Source organism: Sapajus apella, unplaced genomic scaffold, assembly GCF_009761245.1.
Source record: "Sapajus apella isolate SASKATOON/1434 unplaced genomic scaffold, GSC_monkey_1.0 scaffold13, whole genome shotgun sequence".
Classification (NCBI taxonomy): Eukaryota; Metazoa; Chordata; class Mammalia; order Primates; family Cebidae; genus Sapajus; species Sapajus apella.
The window spans coordinates 26122945-26145474 of NW_022436953.1; the positions used below are offsets into that span (position 1 = coordinate 26122945).

At 39.1% G+C, this 22530-nt stretch overlaps 2 protein-coding genes across 8 annotated transcripts in view; one reads left to right on the forward strand and one right to left on the reverse strand.

The window, feature by feature from the left end:
* Positions 1 to 386: 386 nt before the first annotated feature.
* On the reverse strand, positions 387 to 17202 carry IKZF5 (IKAROS family zinc finger 5). 6 transcript variants are annotated; one of them, XM_032281924.1, is made up of 5 exons: positions 17050 to 17202; positions 15403 to 15553; positions 7868 to 8033; positions 5554 to 5736; positions 387 to 4264 (listed from the first exon to the last, which is right to left on the reverse strand). In XM_032281924.1, exons 3-5 carry the CDS (start codon positions 7998 to 8000, stop codon positions 3321 to 3323), a joined length of 1260 nt encoding a protein of 419 aa, XP_032137815.1. In that variant the 5' UTR covers positions 8001 to 8033; positions 15403 to 15553; positions 17050 to 17202; the 3' UTR covers positions 387 to 3320. The 6 variants fall into 6 exon arrangements, with proteins under 6 accessions (XP_032137815.1, XP_032137813.1, XP_032137814.1 ...); XM_032281922.1 differs by having other exon boundaries at positions 7868 to 8046; positions 17050 to 17189; XM_032281923.1 differs by lacking the exon at positions 15403 to 15553 and having other exon boundaries at positions 17050 to 17189.
* Positions 17203 to 17275: 73 nt separating this feature from the next.
* The window catches only part of ACADSB (acyl-CoA dehydrogenase short/branched chain), a 51161-nt gene continuing 45906 nt past the window's right edge, over positions 17276 to 22530 (forward strand). Inside the window, exon 1 of one of the 2 annotated variants that reach the window (XM_032281917.1) lies at positions 17276 to 17438. In XM_032281917.1, the coding sequence (XP_032137808.1) occupies positions 17307 to 17438 (132 nt within the window). In that variant the 5' untranslated portion in view covers positions 17276 to 17306. The remainder of the gene's footprint in view (positions 17439 to 22530) is intronic. The other variant, XM_032281918.1, reaches the window with a different exon arrangement.

Genomic DNA, 22530 nt, shown 5'->3' on the forward strand with positions numbered 1-22530 from the left:
CAAATTTGCTAAAACAACAGTATTGTATTACAGTTGGTTTTCTAGGCCAATAATGCTGAAGTGAGTCAGTCACTTGTCAGATGACATGTGGATAATTAAGCACAGAGGCAGCCTTCCTTATGTGCCAGAACACTTAGGGTAGGGATTGGGGGACAGGGGTCAAGTCAAATAGATCTTGAATAAAGAGAGGAAACTAGGAGGGAGACAAGTTATGGATGTATGGAGCTCTTTTGGTTTTTAACTCGTGATAGATCTTCTCAGGTTAAGACATTTCAGAAATTCAAAGCACTATAACCATAAAATCTATTTCTTTCGTTAACATTTTACTAGCAGACAATTACTAAAACACTAATTTAATCCTATTTTCCAAAAGAAGAAAAATCAAGTTCATTAGAAAGTCTTTTTTATTTATTACAAAAGCAAAGCTTCATTGACAATATGAACTGCATACTAGATATGGTTATTTCAGCATTAAACTGCTTTCCGGAATCCCTAAACAATATAGTGTATTTTACAACCATAATGCAGGTTATGTTTTGCGTACAAAATATGTTCTTTACATCAAAGCACATGTTAACAAAAACAAGTTCTAGAAAGCACATACCCTGTTAAGACTAATGAAAACGTCTTTAGCAGGGAATTAAAGTTAATAACATTCATTTGATAAATATTTTGTAGAACTTAAAATGAGGTTTATTTCTGAATATTTTTTCTAATATTCCCCTTGTCCAGTTTTTGCAGATGAATGGCAAACACTTATTTCTAAAATGAAATAGCCCTGGAAACACCAAGTGGAATTTTTTCAAAGTATAAGTCTAGCCTTAACTTGAATTTCAAGAAGTTGTAGCTACATACTACATTAGTAAAATCTGAAATAAAATTATTCCCTGTTATCTTCACAGTTTCTTAAAAAAATATTAGTGGAGATAAATTATCTACCAGATTTAAAAATCTAAACTTATGTTCACTGAACAAAAATAAATTTAGTTTCAGAACATTGCCTGTTAACGGCAAAGTACTATAAATAGTGCATGTTAAACTCTTCCCAACAATTCATTTCTATAAAATATTTGCTTAAAAATGAGAAACATATTCAATACAGAGGGGAAGACATGAACATCTTCCAAATACAGAATTTAACTCACAAGAAATTTAAATAAAATCTATTTTTAAAAATACAATACCGAAAAAGCTTCTAAGGTAGATTTGCCTCAAAAATTTTAGTGCATTTAGAATAACAAGCTTCTAAGCATCAACACCTTTGGGATATCAACTGTGCTCTTTAAGTTGTAGGCAAAATTATAATTTTACATTCTAGTTTGTAATTATTAAAAAAAATCTGTTCCATGTTTAAATTAAAATGCACCTTCAAAACATCCATATTTAGTTGTTAGAAAAAAATGCATTTGAGAATATAGAGTTAATGAGCTGGTTTTAACAAGGGAGTTCTTTCTCTTTGCTTCATAACAATTTTCATTTTCCATTTTGGGGTACTGTTTTTAAAGAATAAAATGAGGGGTAAAAAAAAACATGAAAGCTTCCAAATGACAACCTGTTTCTTTCTGGCAACTGATAAATACTAAAGCCAAGTTAAACACTTGGAAACTGCTGCAGTAAAATGGCTCTGAGCAGTAAGTGATTTAAGCAACAGTGAAACAGAATTGTAGAATTTTGAAGTACAAGATTTGACAAAGAGAATTATGGTTTGGAGAAACTGTCCTTGAGGCTGCTCTTTAAACAATGCAGTAGCTTAGATTGGAGGCTAAACTGCAAGAACTCATTACAGTGGCTTTCTAGCATTTGAAAGTGAAGGCAGAGGATCCATTAACTTGGCACTTAGGGTTTTTGTGGGTACGTACCACCAATATTTCCCTTTCATTTATTATAAGAGTAGAGGTCCTTTTGGTTAATAGATGCTTAATATTCTCTTTAAGATGCCAATTAGGAGTACATTCAACATATGAACAAAATTAAAAATAGAATTTTTGCAAAGTACACAGAAACCAAGTTAGTAACAATGTATTTTATTGTTTGACCAAGCTCTCTTCAGAGTACGTGAGTTATTACACAATATAAAAACAACAGCCTCCTATTCAAAATTAATTACTCTATATTTATTGTCTTATTTTTATAAACAAATTCAGTGTCATGTTTAGATGCATTTTATATTCATTTCCACACCTTTTTATCCTTTCTCACTAAGGCGACGATGTAGACTCTACACAGTTTTGTCACTGTACACGAAGACTGGTAAAACTGCAAATAAGAATTACAATTTGCATTCACAGAAAATATTTAAATGGCTAATTCTGAAGAGGAGACAAGAATCCATTTTGGACATGTTCTCATTTTTGTAAATATGACTTTGCTATCACATTTTCTCATGTGTTTCTATACCCACGTTTTCTTGGAAATTATGGGCAATAAATTGATTGAAGGAAGAAAAAGGAATCTTCCGAAATTTGTTTGGAGGACTGCATTTTAATAATAAGGATGACTTCCACTTTACCTCTTTGGTCATCAAAGGAATAGGAAGAATAAGATATTCTCATTAGAGTTATCAACCTTACTAACAGTAATAATGTCAGAATGAAGGATTTAAAGTCAAACTGAGGGGGAAAAAGCTATCTAGCACTCTAGTGTATTTACCTGTGAAAATAAAGATACAATGGAAAACTGAAATATGTTTAGACATTGAATAAACAAGTTATTTTAAATATTAAAACAGTTTTCAATTTCAAGTCTTAACTGTTTTACATTTCCCCTTGTGGAAAAAAGAAAAATTTACTACACTGGAATAGCTTTACTATTATCAGTTGAAATGAAAATACCGATTCAACTTAAGAAATGTGAACTAAATAGTATTTCAATTAACAGCAATTTTTAAGGCAATTTCTCTACTAAACACTGAAATGAGTAGTAATAAATTCTGTTAAAAAACAAAGTAATTTATTCTATCATCTTGAAATATGGCAGAAATAACATGTAGTTCAGGGTATACTGAAACATGAAAAGTATGGATAAGCCTTGAAGTTTTACATAAATGTGAGAAATTCAAATGAACACCCTGTAAGAGTATGACTGCACTCCAATTCTCCAATATCTAAAGGAAAGGAAAATAGAGACACCAATGTGTCTAACTATTCTAATATATAAATGACCCTGACCAGATTTTTATGAAAAAAAAATATTTTATTCTACTGTCAAATTTATATTCTATAATGTATCAACCTTAAATTAGCAGACACCTTATTAGGAGATGACAAAAACAAAAACGAAAAACAAAACAGCAAAACTAAGTAAAATATGACTATTTTGAATCAGTGTTGGTTATGCTGCCCTCTTGCAAAATGACAGGCAAAATCATATTTGTTTTTACATTTGCATCCACATATATTACACTGAAAAGGATTTTCATACCCATGACATCCCATATGAATAGTGTAAAGGATGTTGTCTGCAAAGTACATATCACAGTGCTGGCAGTGGTGCAGTAGCTGAGGGTCCTGGACCGGCAGGGCTGGTGCTGGGGTGCTGGGCTGGCTGTTCCCTATGCTGGGAGTGCTTGTGTGAGCACTTGGCTCACTGCTGGGACCTGCCACTGGACTATAGTTCCTTTGACTATGGGACGGCCGAGGTTCTGGGCTTGTGGGAGAGGAGCTCTGAGGAATACTTGCTGATACAGCAGAAACTACTGCTTGGGTAGAGGGCTGCTGAATCATGAAAGGTTTTTCATCAGGGCAGGGAACTACATCAGGGGATGCAGGGTTTTGGTTTTCAGGTGGCAAACTGGACAACTGCCCTGCTAACGTTGAGAGCTGATTCAAAGGGTTATCAACCATGAGTTCTTGGGGGTCCCTTGGAAGGCCACCAGTTGGTGTGGTTTTTGCCATACTTTCATAGGAGTCAGTCTGGATGTTTGGGATTTCGTGAGTAAAATCGTTAAGGTAGTCTGGTTTCTGAACCACCATGGAAGGTGGACTTAAGTTGATTAGTGCTCTTCTGCTATAGCCCAGATTGCTTGTTTTCTTCTGTAAAACCCCCCACATTTTCTTGCTGCTTAAGGAAGACCTAGTACCTTTAATTGGTACCATTTTATGCTTGCGCCTTCGATGATGGGACAGGTTACTTCGATCACTGCAGCGGAAGGAACATAATTCACATTTGTATGGTTTTTCTCCAGTATGAGAACGCATATGGGCTTCCAGATGACGCTCATAAGCAGATGCAAATGGACAAAGGTGACATCGATGAGGTTTTTCACCTGTTTCAAAAGAAAAATGATGGAGAAACTATAAGATTAGTTCATTTATGGAAAGTTTCGCTTGTCCATTCATTGGATTTGGACATTGATCAAAAAGAAAATGCTTTCAGAAGTTCATATTTGCATAGCATACGAGAGTCTTAAAATTTGTAAAGAAACTCACAAACAAAAACAAAGCTTAATAACTCATCAGCAACAACTTGAGATACGCACTAACATTGTATTAGTCAATACAGTATAAAAACTGTTATGGCTTCGAATGCATTTAGAGAGAATAAACAGCACAATTGAAATATTCTAGTAATATTCTGGTTTTTGGCAATAAAAAAATATTCTAGTAACAGTTTTACATAATGAGTTTATCAAAAGTATGTCTCAGAGTTATATGTTCATGTATACATTTATAAACAAACACTCATATTCACACACATATACACATACACATACCCTTTCCTCACAGGAAAAAAAAAAAAATACAAAAAAAGCTTTGTGAAAAGTCCCTATACGAAAGCTCAGAATTGAAATGGGCTTGCTAGTCTGAGTTATGCAAAGTATCCCTTCAAAATTGCTAGTGCTTCTCCATCTTCCTACTCTTCAGCTGCCAAAAGGAACAATTATAGTGAATGCTGTTAACTGAAGACGGCCCAATTATGTGAAATAAACATTTGGAATATGAGATTTAGAGTCATTAATCTAATAAGTAAGTGTCAGATGCCCCCCTAGGCTCTGGAGGTACAAAGATGGTCCTGTCACAATCCCTGCCCTCAAGAGGCTCTCAGGCCACGGTGATGTGGTGAATGAGCACAGGATGCCATGAAGCACACAAGAAGGACATGTGACCTGGTCTTGGGCAGGGGCAGATGCAGTTGGGAAAGTTTCTCAGAAGGGACAGCTTAAGTGAGATCTGGGATTAGCAACTGTATACTTTCTGAAACTTTTCCCCTTTCTGCAACTGAAATATAATAGGATAAAGATTGAAACATTTTATCACATCACAGTGCTTTAGCATTAACCTTCCCAATCTGAGAAGCAGACAGATGCTGAGAGATTATTTGGATCACAAAAGAAACATGGCTAAGGAAGAAGAGGCTCTACAAAGGGCTGCACTTCTAAGCTGTTTGTATGTTGTCATGCTGTTGCTTTGTAAAAATGGAGTAACTTCCCTATTTATTCAAACTTTACATAAACATTTTTGAATATTAAAACTACTTCTATGACAAACCAACCTTCCTTCCTTGGCCCCTCTCCTGCCCTCACAGAAATGCCTTTTCCAGCTGTCTTTCCATTACCTGTGTGGATTCTGATGTGTTCAATAAGCCGGGCTGTTCCTTTACTGGCATAGTTGCAGTACCGACACTTGAGCTTCCCATCAAATGTCCTTTCAAACCCGTCTACTAACATTCCTGAGTTTTCATCCAGGGAAACTTCAACAGATGGATGATCAAGTCCATTTTGATCACCATCTGTTCCAGCTATAAACAAAGTAGAGCAAAAGAAAGTATGCATCTCTGAATCAACTCAATTTAGCATTTCAATTTTAAGTGGTTGAAAATCTTATAAATTGACAGTTCACTTCCCACAAAAGTTAAATCCATTTTTTTAACAGACTTTCTTAACTGAGGCCAATTTTATACAAACACAGTAATACATTCTGTATTATATTCTGAGAATTTTTTATGGGGGCAGATCTCAAATTACTTATACAAGGCCAGGTGCCGTGACTCACCCCTGTAATCCCAGCACTCTGAGAGGCAAAGGTGGGGGTATAGCTTGAGGCCAGGAATTAAAAACCAGCCTGGCCAACATGGCAAAACCCCATCTCAAAAAAAAAAAAAAAGAAAAGAAAAAAAAATTACATTACTTACACATACATTGTATTAGTTCTTCACATATTTTTGAAGAAGAGAACAGGTGAGGAGGAAGGGGAATGAAGAGATTCACTGGAGAGTGATGGCACAGTCACACACAGGTGTTCAGCACCCTAGCCATTTCTACAACTGTAACTGGCAAAGAATCTCCAAAACCCTCTTTTTAGTCTGAAGCAGTTAAGTTTTCCACACCCCACTGTTTATACATGTGTTCTAAATCTCTATTCCATTTAGGATCTCAAAATTCTAATAAAGCACATAAAGGAAAGTACCGTCCCCGATACCTCTGAAGGTTAGGGTTTTAACAATCTCAGAGCTAAAAGATGTTTGTTTGGCTGTTTGCTTTTGATCTCATCTAACTACTTTTTTATACAAAGCAGCTGAAGAGGCAGGTACTCATATCAGGAAAATCAGCAAATGACTGGGACTACAACCCTGGTCTCTTGAATTCTGTTTGGGAATCTGTGTGTTAGGAGGGAAACTTCCATTCCTACAGCTTCATGGGAAAAGGTCTTCTACTCTATCTCAGGAGGTAACAGTGGGCATGCACAATTCAAGCCCCCTGCTCCACCAGTTCCTCACTCCTCACTAGAAGTGATTCTGCTGGTTAAGACAAGTCCAGTATCCCAGAGGGCTACACGGCATTAAAGGGACAAGGCTCAGTATCTTCCTCTCTCCCACTGTTTTCCCAAACCAGTGACTATCACATTTTAATGTGTTTATGAATTACTTGGGGGATCTTATGAAAATAACACACATTATAATTCAGCAGATCTGGGGTAGTATCTGGTGTTTTGTATTTCTAGCAAGCTCCCAGGTGATGCCTGGTCCCTGCTGCCAGTCCCTGGATTATAAGGCCCTACCCAGACTATGTAGCTCAGGGGTCAGCAAAATTTTTCTATCGGTATGAGATAGTAAATACTTCAGGCTTTGTGGGCCATATGGTACCTAACACAACTACTCAACTCTGCTGTTTTAGCAAAACAAAAACAGCTATAGAAAATATGTAAACAAATGAGCATATCCATGTTTCAATTAAATTTATATGTACTCGTTTGAACTTCACAGAATTTTCATATATCATGACATTATTCTTTTTTTGACACTTTGAAAACCGTCTTTAAATGTAATAACCATTCTTAGCTTACAAGCCATACAAAAACAGCAGTCCAGATGGGGCCCACAGGCTACAGTTTGCTGATCTCTGTGCTATGTTAGGAATAAATTCCAGTTTTTTTGTGGCAAGCAAATCAGATGAAATTTACCTCTAGTAGGCTCAAGGAGGTCATCACTTTCTCTATTTTCATTCCTCTTCTTGGATAGGTAAACATGGTCAGCCCTTTCTTCATTTTAAGAGAGAAGAAACTGAAACCCCTATTTTGGTCTCAGGTGGAATCCAGATTTCCTGATGGCCTAATGGTTTGTATAGTGAATCTGATGTTCCAGTTCCCTTTGTGTTCCTTGTGTCTACTGTCAGCTCATAAAAACTGGAGAACAGGAAAGGTATTTGGAACCCCTAACCTTCCAACAAGACCATAATGCATCTCCAAACCATGTTAAGCACTCTCCAGCAAAAGTCTGTTATGTTTAAAGAAAGGGAAAAAATGCCCTGTATCTTTCTAGAAAAAACAGAATGATTCGCATTAATGTTCAGTGGCCTTCACAGTAATAGCTACACACAATCATAGCACGTGCATAAAAAGTGAATTATTTAGTAGTATTAAAATGAGTCTACCTCCCTGAAGAGCCTCTGCTTCTTTGTCCCCACTAACTGATCCAGAAATCATGTTCACATGATGGGTCTGCTGAGTCAGGTATTCCTGAAAATCTTTCACGAAGTCCAAAGGCTCTGGTTTTTTTTCACCCATCTTTGCTCTTTTAATGTTTACAGTTTGTTATACCTAGAAAAAAAAACTGAAATAATTTTACACTATTTAGGGAGATCTAGTACATAGTAAACAAATGACAAAAACTATTTTGTGCAAAACACTATACAAAGCAAGAAAAAACACAGTGCCTGCCTTTCAGTATCTTATAATCTTCCTGTTGAACTAAAGAAGATACACACAAAATGGTAAAGAAGTCAATATATTTAATAGTTAAATATAAATTGGGGTTCAAACTTAGTCATAGAGGATAGGAAGAAATTTCAAAGGCAGAAAAAACAGAAAACAAGTTCAGATTAAAGAACTAAAACAAGCAGGGCTTATCGATGAAGACGACAATAAAGAAGCCAAACAGGCTGGAGACCAACATAGGAAGACCCTGTCTCTACAAAAAAAATGTATTTTTAATTAACTGGGTGTGATGGCACATGCCCATGGTTCCAGCAACGCAGGAGGCTGAGGTAAGAGAATCGCTTGGGTCTGAGTGGTCAAGGTTGCAGTGAGCTGTGATCGCACCACTGCACTCCATCCTGGGAGACAGAATGAGACTATTTTCTGGATGATGGACATGTTTCTTATCTGTGCTGTCCTACACAGTTGCTACTAGCCACATATAGCTACTGGGACACCTGAAATTTGGCTAATACAAATGACTTGAGTTTTCAGTTTTATTAATTTAAATAGAAATAGCTGCATGCAGCTAGTGACTACCAGCAAAGGCTCTTAGACCTTGTGTTCACATGAATGAGTAGTCTAGAAATAAGTGGTCTAGAACTAGGGGTTGCAAAGTTTTTATGATGGGCCAGATAGTAAATTTTTTAGGCTTTGCAAGCCATGCTCATCTTTGCTTCAATTAGTCAACTGTGTCAACTGTAAGCAGCCACATACAACAGGCAGCCATAGACAATATGTAAACAAATGGGTGTGACTATATTCCAATAAGACTTTATAAAAACAGGCATTGAGCCAGATTTGACCTATAGGACTTAGCTTCCCAACCCCTCTTCTAGAAATATCCAAATCACCACCTCTACTACTTAATCATCCTATCCACTCCAAGACTAGGAATAAAAAAAAGAAAAAGAAAATCCCTGACACTAGTGTAGAGAAAGTCTCTTGCGGGTTCTGCAATCAAAAGCTGGTCTTCACATAGGTTTATGGCCCAAATTCCCAAATAAAATGGCCAAAGTTTTCTAGTAAGAATAAGCTGAGGAAGTCTAGCACTTGGGACACAAAAGATCTTTTCTTCCAGTAAAAACAATTTTTATGCAAATAAGTGTGATTCTCTGGTAAATATCCTTATGGTAAAATCTTTTTTCTAAACTCAAACTATTTAATGAATAATTTTCCATCCAAAAAAGCTTCCAGTCAGTGGTAGGTATCTAAAAAATTACTTTCAGCATATATGCTTAACTTATTCTCCAAGTCTTGTGCATATACAGATAAGCACATAAATCATAAGGGCAGAGCTCAATGAATTGTCACAAAATGAACACATCCACAAAATCGGCACGACAATCAAGAAATAGACGGCTGCCAGCATCCTAGAAGCCCACCTCGTGTACCCTTCCAATGTTAGGACCCTCTGCCCTAGGAGGGGTTACAGCTGTTCTGACTTCTCACTCTGTGAATTCTGTTCCTTAACTTTATTTAAATGGAATCATACACTATGAACCTTTGTCTGGCTTCTGTCACTCAGCATTATAATTGTAAGATTCATCCATATTGTTGCATGCAACTGAAGTTGGCTCATTTTTACTGCTGGAGTCTGTTGTATGACCATGCCACAACTAATTTATCTTTTATACTGTTTATAGGTCATTTGGGTAATTTCCCATAATTGGTTGTTGTGAATAAAGTTTCTATGGACCTATCGCTACATGATTTTTGATTACGTACATATTTCTGTTGGTTGTACAGGAGTGAAATTGCTGGGTCAAAGGCCTGCATATATTCAGTTTTAGATAATGCCAAATAGATTTTCAAAGTGATTAGAGCAATTTACATTCCCACTAGCAATAAATGAGTTCTGCTGCTCCACATCCTTGACAATACTTGGGCACTGTTTGCCTTTTTCATTTTAACCATTCTGGTAGGTGTGTGGTGGTTATCACATTAGTTTTAATTTACATTCCTTGATGACTAATGAAGATGTAAACTTTTTAATATATGCTAATTAGCCACTTAGATACCCTTTGTTGTATAATGTCTGCTCATACCTTTTATTTTTTTTTATTGTGTTGTCTTTTTCTAGTATGTAAAAATGCTTTATAATATGAGTCCTTTATTAGGATAGTGTATCTTAAGTATCTTCCCCCACTGTGGTTGCCTTTTCACTTTAATTTCTGATGAGCAGAAGCTCTTAATACAGTTTACTCATTTTTAGCCTTTAGAGTTGTTTGTGTCCTAGTTAAGAAATCCTTGCCTATATCTTACTTGAAGATGTTCTATACTTTTTTCTAAATGTTTTTTTTTTAACCTTTCATATTTTTATCTGGACTTGAGTTTTGTGTATGGTATGAAGTAAGAGTCAAAGCATACTGTTTCCCAAAGAGATATCCAACTGTCCCAGCAATGTGTACCTAACAGATCAGTCTTTCTCTACTAAGCTCCAATGTCACCTTTTTAAGTCAAGTGGTTACACGTATGTGGCTCTGCTTCTGGATTCTCTATTCTGCTCCACTGTCCTTGCAGCCACACCAGACAGTCTTAATAATAAGTCTTGCTATCACAGTAATTTAAGTTCCCCAGCTTTGTTTATCTTCTTCAATAATAGACTGTTATTGGTCCTTTTCAGCCTAAGTTTTTAATTGGTAGAGCTGCAGGGTTGAGGAATGGGGGGGGGGGGGTTCCACAAAAGCAGATTTTCCAAGTTACAAAAATATGACCAACTTTTTAAGAATCAAAACTTCTACTCTGACTTAACTAGAAATCTACTGGAAATAGACCAACCTTTGACATACCACTAATATAAATTATTATACTTTACAACCACTCAATTAGTAACACAGGGCTGTTGTTTTCCCTGTTTCCTGGCTTCAGACTGATATATCTTATTTTCATACTTCTTGTCTCCTTATCTTCACATCTAGTCTGTTCTTTATTCCAAACACATTTAGCCAAATAATGACTTAGAGGTAACTGAATTCTCACTTTTCTTAATGCAATACTTGTGAATCATTCCTTTCCTCCCTTAGAAGCTACCCAGGGGGCTTTTAAAACTTATTATTATTACTACTTCTTTTCAGGTAGAAAACTCTATTTTTTAGAAAATTGTCTACAAAGTTGAGGCTACTGAAAATCTATCCTCTGGATAAATAGAATACAGTCAGCTCTCTATATCCACAGGTTCTGTTATCCGTCGAGTCAACCAACTGCAAAACAAAATCATTTGAAAAAAATGGATAGTTGCATCTATATTGAACGTGTACAGACTTCTTCCTTTTTTCTTTTTTTCTGAGACGGAGTTCCACTCTTTTTGCCCAGGCTGGAGTGCAATGATGCGATCTCAGCTCACCACAACCTCCGCCTTCTGGGTTCAAGCGATTCTCCTGCCTCTGCCTCCAGAGTAGGTGCCTGCCACCACACCCGGCTGATTTTTTTGTATTTTTAGTAGAGATGGAGTTTCCCACACTTTTTGGGGGAGGGGGGTCATATGTCCCTAACCAATACAGTATAACTATTTACATAGCATTTACATTGTATTAAGTATTATAAAGAGTCTAAAGTATACAAAAAGATAAGATTGTGGGTTATATGCAAATACTAAACCATTTTATATAAAGGATTGGAGCACCCACAAATTTTGGTATCTACAGGGATTCCTGGAACCAGTACCTACTGGATACAGAGGGACAACTATATATTGGTATTAGGTCAAACCTACTCTAGCTTTAAGACTATCAATAGGGACCTCTCTCAGCCTTAGTTTCCTATTTTGTAAAATGGAATCATAATCCAACTTGCAGTACTATCTTAAGTTTTATAGGTAAGTACACATAAAGTATACTGTGACATGTATCACATATGGTAGGCTATCAGAAAATGGTAGCTGTTTTTCTAATAATTATTTCTGCAGCAAAAAAAAAAAAAAAAAAAAAAAAAAACAATGGCTATAACATGGATTAAATTCTCACTGCCCCTGATTCAGTTATTCCCCTTCTTCTATCAGTTCATCAGTTTGGTTGGAGGATATACTGAGTATCTATTTGTTCCTTAGTTACAATGAAACAAACATGTTCCACCTTAGTCTCAATCCCAATGTGCAACTTTACAAATCATTTTACAATTTCTCAAACTCATCTCTGCATATTATACTTATAGGCCACCTCTTTAAATCACTTGCTTTAGTCTGGCCCAACCTTCTGAATCTTAAGGATTATTGTTGGCTTTTGAACATACTTGTTTCAGTTCTTTTTTCCCCATCTTATCATGTTTATTTGAACTGGTTCTCTGTTTATCTTTTTGTTACTATTTGTTCTGTGCCTACAGTTGATTCTACTGATTATCTGTCCTTTAAATTTTTCCTTGGTGGGAAAATGTGAGCTAGTCAATTCCAGTAAAAAAGACTATCAAGAATAAGATCCGGGAAAATATATATTTTTTAATTTGTAAAAGCTGCCCTATAGATTGTCTGTGTTCTAATTATAAAAGCTATAATTAAGAAAGAAATCCCAGTATTTACATTGCAACTCAGCACCACTTCTTGCCAATCAGTTCACATGAAAACTGATAACATTTCCACTGGAAAATGTCTGAATATACTTTGACAGGCTTCGAGAAGCAAGATAAACCTTACCAAATCTTGATTCGAAAGCATAACATTGCAATAGTACAACATGTGACAGTGCAGGAAAAACACAGGAGACTGCCAGAAAGCAGGCAGAAGAAAATGATATTTTTATACATGCATCTCAAGTTTAAGAACACAAATGAGCCTAATTACAGAAGATGGCTGGCATATTTTGACAGTCTTGGCTATTATCACATTGTCACATTATAAACTTCACTGTGTTCCCTGCCATAAATTGTATGCTGCTTTTCAACCATAATTCATGATAAACTTAAAAAAAAAAAAAGAATGCCTATGAAATAGAGAAGATAACACTGTAACATTGCAAACATGAAGAAAAACTCTTCTTAAATTAGAATTAGAAATGTATTAGTGTGCTTTATAGCCTTAAACATCCTGTCATGATTTAAAAATTAGGTGTCATTTCATCCCTAAGCATTTTTGCGCCTAGTTGACCTGTATGGACTCTATCCCCTATATCCATATACACAGGGCATGACGGATGCTTCAGAGCCCCTGTCTATAGACCCATAAGAAGGAAAGGTGCCTAAAGCAGAGTCTTGGGCTCAAAACTCAGCTTTCTGCATCTCAAGTCAGTATTTCTAAGCACAATAAATTGAAAAATAGTAATAATTCTGAAACTAGGCTGGACATGGCAGCTCATGCCTGTAATCCCAACACTTTGGGAGGCTAAGGTGAGAGGACTGCCTGAGATCAGGAGTTCAAGACCAGTCCAGGCAACATAGCGAGACCTCATCTCTACTTAAAAAAAAAAAAAAAAAAAATGCAACTACAGAAGACTTCCTCTTATAGAAAGAAAGTAAAGGTTTTTCTATCTGAGCCATTTTCCTGTCTTTAACGTAATTATCGTCAGTCTCAGATCTCAAAGTTTAATCTAGGCACTCCAAAAATTTACTGATACCCAGAGATGCCTCTAAGGCATTGATAAATTTTAAAACCTTTGCAAACGTAACAAAATATACTTTAGAAAAATCCACAAATTATAATTTTTGCAGCGGCATCTTTCTGATACTGGGCATGAACTCAATACTTTGTTAGCCAAAAAATGACTTACTTTATACAAAATTTCAATGTGTAATATCATGTCATCTGAACAAGAAATATACTTAAGTATTCTCCAGTTTTATTACAGATTTGGGTAGTGTTATTACAACTCAGACCTACTCTTTCTGCTTGTATTGTCAGGGACTGAATGTTTACGTCCCTAAAAGCTGCTATGTTGAAATTCTAACCCCTAAGTTGATGGTTTCTGGAGTTGGGGCCTTTGAGAGAAAACTGGGTTATAAAGGTGAAGCCCTCCGAATGGGATTACAAGTGCCTGGTAAGAAGAGATCCAGAGATCTTGCTTCTTCTCTGCTCTTTGCCATGAGAGGATATAACCAGAAAGCAAGCCCTCACCAGATACCTGATCTGCTGGCACCTTGATCTTAAGATTTCCCAGCCTCCAGAACTGTGAGAAATAAATGTTTGTTTAAACCATCCAGTCTATGATAATTCGTTATAGCAACCTGAACTAAGATATCTAATCATATCAACCAAAGAGAACAATATTCCCATACTTTATGATGATCATTCCTTATGATATAACAAAATTCCCAAGTCCTTCCTGTGATTATTCTGATTAAAGTTAAGTTGAATTTAGTATGGAATGTCATGGGGTATAGGTGCATATCTATATAGAAACTGGCTAGGGGATACCTAAAGTATTGTCATGCCAGTAGCTTCCCCCAAATTATCATTCAAAGCTTAAAATTAATGCTTTTAGAAAACAACCAGAGGCTATGCAAGCCAGTAGGAGAAAAAGAGATATATGAAAATTAAGCTTTGATATCCCAAAGGACAGGAAAACCTCTACCTCAAGCAGGAAATTTAAGCTAATCTCTGATCTTCCTTGGTTTCTGATAAAGGATTTATTTTATATGAAGTCCTCTGATCTTTCATTTTCAGTCTCATAAATGGGAAGTTGTTGGCCAATACAAGCATATATACGTGCACACACCAGTAGCTAATTATTTAAAACACAGGTATTGAGATGCAAACTAGAAGGCATTCACAACTATGAAACAACCAGAGAAGAGGCTCTCTAACCTATCTTCCCTCTATCTTTTTTATAAACTGTGGGAGAATTTTGAGAACATGATTAGGGAACAGGATATATTTCGTTCATCTAGCATTCATGAGAAGTCTCCTCATGGGTTACTAACCATAACGAAGAATACAGTATTAGCAACTAACTTATGTAATAATTTATGGGTTAGGCAGGCCTATACACATGAAGTGATTACAGTTCAATAGATGTGTTTACTTCCATAGCCTAATAATTATGGTCACTGAGATTTACTCTGCTATAGAACACATATAAATAGAGAAGGCTGATAAATAAGGATTGGTTTCTATGGAGTAACATGGGCCTTGGAAAATAGAACACAATTCCTGATTTCAGAACTCTTGTTCTGAAAACTCTTGAAGGAAAAAGGGAAATTATGAGGCTCTCAGAAATCAAAACATAAAAATAAAACGTAAGTAAAACCATGTTGAAAGAAATCCAGAAGAGAAATTATACAATCTAACCTCTTCACCCCAAATCAGTTCCTCCTTTTTCTTGCCACTCCAACATTGATGAAATGTAGAGTAATTGAAATTTACTCTGGAGATACAGCAAGGGACTCCAAAAGGCCATGGAGAGAGAATTTCAACTAAAATTGAAAAGCCATACAGAGATCTGCATTAACAAAAAGGAAAAGAAAAAGAAAAAAACACATACCACAAATCAAAACCTTTAGGATAAAAATTTAATTAGCATCTACAGGTTGAATCAGCTAATAACTTACGCCAATCTTATTACCATCAGCTGAAAAGAAAAGGAACTGACGGATAATCAAAGAACAAAGCAGTAGCTTCACTTCAGCAGAAGCTCCATTGGCTCACCAAAAAATAAAGTGCTGGTGTGACTACCGTTTTTTCATTGGTGGATTCGTTTTTGGCAAGATTTTTAACGTCTTTCTAAATTTAAGTTATTAACTTCATTTTGTCACAGTACACTTCTAAAACGGTCAAGCTTAGTACTGCTGAACAGCTACAGTTGCATAAAAACAACGCATTAGTTCTATACAGGGAAATGGGAAAGGGCTTAAAAAAAAAAAAAAAAGCACACCCGATAAGGGCTGAATCCCATCTTTCTTATTCTCTTTATCACAACACAAAACAGTTAAGGTTTTCTTGGGAAACATCCTGGACTGCTAGGGGAAAATAACACCAGACATTTCAGTTCACTGTAACGAACGCTCATCAATAATAATAACCTCTAGTTGTGTTAAAAACACGACATAAATCAAAATTAAATTGAATTTTTAAAATTGTTAGCTCAGACGTTAAAAAAAAGTTGTTTAAATAAGTTAAGTTCTTTCAAAACTGAATTTCCTCAGATCACACAATTTGAGGCACCTTTATTTCTTCTCCTGCTTGTCACACCTCTTTCGGGCTCTGACCAGCACATCAAGGGGATTCTATGTAGGCCACGTGGTTAGTGTTTGCTAGAACTCGTTTAGCTTCAGATCACTTATGGAGCATGCTAGGCTTGGCTACTCGTACTCCACACAGTTGATCCAGAGATCTAAACCCCGAATGAACCTGAATAGTTACTTACTATAATTCCCTTCCCAAATCTCACATGCTCCCTAAATAAGGGTGTCCATGCAGTAGAAACGGATCCTGGCAGGATCATTAAAGACATTAAACGTCCTTCTCCTAACGAGCAGCCTGGGACCGGCGTCGGGGCAGCAGCCTAACCAGGATTCCGCGCGTCATGCTCGCCAGGATTCGAAACACCCAGGAGACCCGCACCCGGGCTGACTCGCAGCCCCTGGGACCCCGAGAAGACGCAAACCTCGGAACGCTTCCCGCACAACCACCTGTCAGAGTCAGGCAGCGGTCCCTGCCCCGAAGCCTCCCAGCTCCTGCTCGACGGCTCCGACAGCTGGAGAGCCCGCTCCCTCCGGGTTCTCGCGGCCACAGGCGCCGCTACCCACCATACTCCGGCCAGGGAGGTCCCGGGCCATCACCTGCTCGCATAGCGACCACGCCCGTCCCTCGGCTGAACTGAGTCTCCGGCCGGATCAGCCGGCCCGCCGCGAACCCAGCTCTCGCCTCCAGCCCCTCCTTCTTATCCGCCCTGTCCCGCCGTGTCGCCGCCGTCGGAGCCGGCAGCCTGCTACTTACCTCCTGACAACTGCACCGAATAAACCCCACCGCCTTGTTCAACGCCGCCGCCGCCGCCGCCGCCGTTTTAGTCACCGTCGCAGTCGCCGCCGCCATATTTGTTGTGTCTCCGACTACCTTCCCGCCCCCCGCCTTGCTCAAGTCTCGCGTGAGCAGGACGGAGGGCAAAAGCGAGGAGGGGCCTGTTTGTCTCTGTTGGGGTTCCGTAGGCAGCAGTGGGTAGGGATTCAGGTAGGTGTGTGCGGGGCGGGTACTGAATGGGTGGGGCCTTGCTCCGGCAGCTCTCTGGCGCTGGCTACCGACCTAGCGGCGCTGAGCAGATTGTGTCTATCTGGCCTGCTGCATGGATGGAAGGCCTGGCAGTGCGACTGCTGCGCGGCAGCAGACTGGTGAGTGCTTTCGAGGCTGGCGTCCTGGAGGCCCCGGGCGACCTTGGCCCCTGGCATTGCAGCTGGCAAAGCCTTCTAACTGGCCTCGGGGCGCCGGCCTGAGCTCTGCTCCATGTCCTGGGCCCATTTCCCCAGACCCTTAACCCGCGGGCATCCCACGACCCCGACCCCCTTCAGGCCTCTGGCACAGCTGACCTTCGCTTCTCTAGAGAGGGCTGGGGGCGGCAGCTGGTGGCAGGGGGCCGGGGGCTGTCTAGAAGCTGCTTTGGTGAAGCAGGCACCTTGAGTGGAGTCGGAGGCCTGCGTCGGCAAATGTCCTTTGCAGGCCTTTGGGTCCTGAGAGCCACGGAGTCTCAATCTCTGGATGTCTGGGTGCATTTTGCGCAGGTGTCACCTCCCTGATGCCCTAACCCACCTTTCCCCAGTGATTACATTTCACACCCCCTCCCCTGCAAGAAAAGATTGTTAAAAATAGGCCCAATCTCATTCTGAGCAGGGTGTCTCCCTGTCCTCCCTTCCGCGCCCTGCTCAAAGGTAGGAAGGGACGTCAGGGTTGTTCAGGCTTCTCGCCCAGGGAGAGTTCCCTCTGCCCCTTACCTCATGTCTGGAGCCTGGGTATCTTCCGTGGATAGACTCACCGCAGCCCAGGGGAGCCGGTGCCGGTCCGTCTTCCATGAACTTAAGCTGAAATCAGCCTCCTGTTGTGTTTAGTTCTGATCTCTGCACCTACACAAAATGTTGGTTCTTTAACAGTCCTTGTGTTAAACGTCTCTGCCCTTCACCCCTTGGACCGATTATATAGCATGCTTTCCAGAACATACACATTTGTTTACACTTGTGTTTGTCAGTACACTTCACTGGCAATTTCCCCAGTGCTTACTGTGGTTTTCATATTTGCTTTAATGAGTCGGCTTTCCAACTGCTGTTTCAGTCTTATGCCCAGAGGCGGGACTCTCACATTTTCTTATTAGAGATAATTAATGTTATTTGACTCTTACAGGCCTGAAGTGCAATAAAAAATCGTAAAGTTATGTCCTTATGATGATTGTTTAATGCTGTTTATAATTGTTGGTTAATAACTTACAAAAGAAAATTTCCTTGGTTTTACAATTTGACTATTTTCCAGCCAAAATTTATTGACCAATTATATTTGGTAAACACGTTCTGTTCTACCTGAGTCATCTCAGTTCTCATATCCAGCTTAACAAGTAGTTTAATCTTGCAGATTAAACTTTCAGAGGTTTGTGCTGAAAAGATTAATAACTTGACCACAGATAGAAAGTGATAGAGCTGGTATTGGAACTCTGGTCTGATTCTAAACTAAACCTTCATATACTACTGTTTCTCCTTCTTAGAGATATCAAAAACCTATATTGTTTGCACTTTTGGTTTATTGTGGCTTATAGTCCTTTACAGTTTTTGAAGCTCTTTTACATAAATTAGCTAAATTGATTGAATGTTGACTGTAGCATCGTGGTTAAGAACGTGGGTTCTGCAGCTAGGCTGCTTGGGTCTGAACCCAGACCCTCTCACTCCCTAGTGGTATAACCTTGGACAGCTTTTGCTTTGGGTCTTGGTTTCCTGATCTGTAAATGGAGAGAGTAATTGTGCCTATTCCAAAATTGTTGTGATAATTAAATGAGTTCATATGTTCACGTAAGGCACTTAGAATAGTACTCAGCATATGGTCAACTCTTGGTAAATGTCAGCTCTCACTGCCATGTACAAAGCATTGTGTGCTATGGCAGATATAATAATGAGTAAAACACTCTACTTCAAGAAGTTTATCTTTTAGTGGAGAGATTAGAATTATATGCCGCTAACTTCATATCATGTAGGTGAGGAACAAATCCTAAGGGGCTACAGTCCATGTGTGGATTCAGAAGGACCATTGGGGAAGTGATAGGCTCTTTGGAGGCTGGGTTAGAGTTTAGGAGGGGAAAGGAGTGGTGAGAAAATTGCAACAAAAGGGACTCAGGCCATTTTAGGGAACTGGGGGTTGATCCTTTTGGATCGTGAGGAGCCATTGAAGGTCATGAGCTTTGGAGTTTCCTAGTGCCACAGTGTAGGTAGATGGCAGTGGGCACAAGTGGCAGGGAGCAGGAGAAATGCAGGGTAGGGCTAATTTTGGTTTCTATCCAGAGGCAAATGGAGAGCTAGCATTCACTCACTTACTGTAGACTAGGGACAGCATTTTACATCCACTACCCTGTTTACTCTTCCCTCTGAAGTAGGTATATTAGTGGCTTCATTTTGCAAATGAGGAACTCAGAGGAAATAACCAGTGTTCCCAAGTCACACAACAAACAGACTTAGACACTGGCCTTTAGCCTACCCCTGCCTTCTCAGAAGGTCCTTCCTAGTCCTGCAAATGGATTAGAACTGCCCTGTCCATTTGGTCTAAGCAACCCAATTAGTGGAGAATTGGATCTTGTTGTTAACCTATGTGTTAACTATGTAGGTAACCCTAATGCAGTTTCAAAGCATTTTTAGGTAACTTGATATCTTTTTTTTTTTTTTTTTTTTTTGAGACAGAGTCTCACTCTGTCTCCTAGGTTGGAGTGCAGTGGTGTGATCTCGGCTCACTGCAACCTCTGCCACCTGGGTTCAGGTGGTTCTCTTGCCTCAGCCTCCCAAGTAGCTGGGATTATCGGCGCCTGCCGCTGTGTCTGGCTAATTTTTGTAGTTTTAGTAGAGACAGGGTTTCACCATCTTGGCCAGGCTGGTCTTGAACTCTTGACCTGGTGATCCACCTGCCTCGGACTTCCAAAATGCTGGGATTATAGGCATGAGCCACCGCACCTGGCCACTTGATATCTTTTAAGAGAGGATTTTTTTTTGAGATAGGATCTTACTCTGTTGCCCAGGCTGGAGTGCAGTGGCATGATCATAGCTCACTGTGACCTTGAATTCCTGGGCTCAAGTGATTATCTGACTTCAGCCTCCCCAGGAGCTAGGACCACAGGCATGTGACACTACACCTGGCTAGTTTTTTAAGTTTTTTGTAGAGAGGAGGTCTCACTGTGTTGGCCAGGCTGGTCTCGAACTCCTACACTCTAGCGATCCTCCCACCTCAGCCTTCAAAATGCTGGGATTACAGGCATGAGCCACTGCACCCAGCCGAGAAGTAATTCTTAGAAAATACCCTTGGGGTGATTTCTTCTTCAAATAATTCTCTGAACAGCTGCCATATAGTAGCTGCTAAAATATATACAGTTCTTGTTGTTCAACTTTTTGCCCTTCCACAAAATCAGAAATATTTTTTCTGGACATGTATTTGGCATCCAGGTAGAAAGAACACAAATGGCTTGAATGTGTCTCCCAAAATTCATGTGTTGGAAGCTTGATCCCCAGTGCAGAGGTTTTGAGAGGTAGGGCCTAATGGGAGTGTTTGGGTCATAGAGTAACTGGCCTTTTAAATTATTAATGCTGCTTTTGAGAGAATGAGTTCCTCCTAAAAGGACAACTTTGGCCTTCTCTTGCTCTCTTTCTTTTCCCTCATTTCTCAACTTCTCTTACCCTCTCTCACCTTCTTGCCTTTCTCTATGGAAGGGCAAACCTCTTAGCCTGAGAACTTAGAACAGCTGACACATAATAAATGTTCTTAAGTACTTAAAACAGCTGACTCATAATAAATACACAGTAAACATTAACTATTTTTTAAATTAATTTAGTTTTTTAGAGACAGGATCTTGTGTTCTCATGCAGGCTAGAGTGCAGTGATACAGATCATGGCTCACTGCAGTGTCAAACTCCTAGACTCAAGCGATCCTCCCGCCTTGGCCTCCCAAATTGCTGGGATTACAGGTATGAGCCACTGTGCCTGGACAATACTAGCTATTAATATAGGAAGAACACATTACCAATAACTTTGGGTAGGGTATCTTTGCCTTATGCAAAGTAGACAGATAAGTCTTGGGGATCTAAGTTTATAACAGGGTTCTTGACATCAAAAAATTACATTTTTAATTGGGGAGGTAGGGTATCTGTGCTAAAAATGAATTTTAGGACAGTAGAGGATAGCATGTTGCTAAGGCTAAATAAATAGTATGGGCAGGTGTGCTTATAGGAGATGGGGCTTGAAGTTACCATTCAAATAAGGAGGAACTTTAGGTAAAGGAGCAGAGGGGTACAGATTCTAGGGCAAGGAGATTTGCATGCAAAGGTGTAGAGGTAGGAATATGCTCAGCTTGTCTAAGAAATAACATGCCACTATAGCTGATGTAACAATTTTGCAGAAGTTTGGAATGGGTTCAGATAGCAAGTCCCTGTCATGTAAAGGGGTTAAGTTTATCCTTGTTCTCATAGCAGTGAGTTGCTGATAGCTGCCAAGCAGTTTTGGCTTCTCATCTGGGAAGCTAGAGTCACAGAGTGAAGCAAGCATGGATTTCTTCTGCCAACATGGGTGTTGCCCAGACAGGGTTGCCCACTGTCCTGGAGAAGAGCCCTTTTATTTACCAAAACACAAGAATTTATCATGTTTACTACTCATCAACACAGAAACGGCAGTTTCTTAGCACATGCAAATATATTTTTTTCTTCCATCAGCTCTCTCTCTGGTGCTAGGAAGACTAAGTAACCATAAAGACCCTCTCCCTAGCAACCATCAAAGAGTCTTTCTGGGATCCCCGCATACTCACCCTGTCTTGGGCCTATATTGTCGTTTTTCTTGTTGTTGTTCCTCATGCCACCTTGTCTAAAAAAACCAATGTCTTAATTCCTTCTCCCTAAGGGCTAGACCAGGCTTCCCGTGTTTTGTAGGATGTTTAACAGCATTCCTGGCCTCTACTCACAAGAGGCCAATAGCATCCCTGAGCTGTGACAACCCAAAATGTCTCCATCTATGGCCAAATGTCCCCTGGGGGCAAAATAACCAGACTGAGAACCACTGGTGTGGACATCTCTGTATAAGAGTGTACTCCATGAAGGAGGGGAGATGTGGCCTTTCTCCTTATCACCTGGTAGGAAACTTTCTTGAACTATTTGCCATACTCAAGTTTGTTGGCTGTAGAAATTGATCTACAGTTTCAAAGATTTTTGTTGAAAGATTTCAATAGCAGCCATTGAGATTTTGAGGTACTATTTGCCAAGG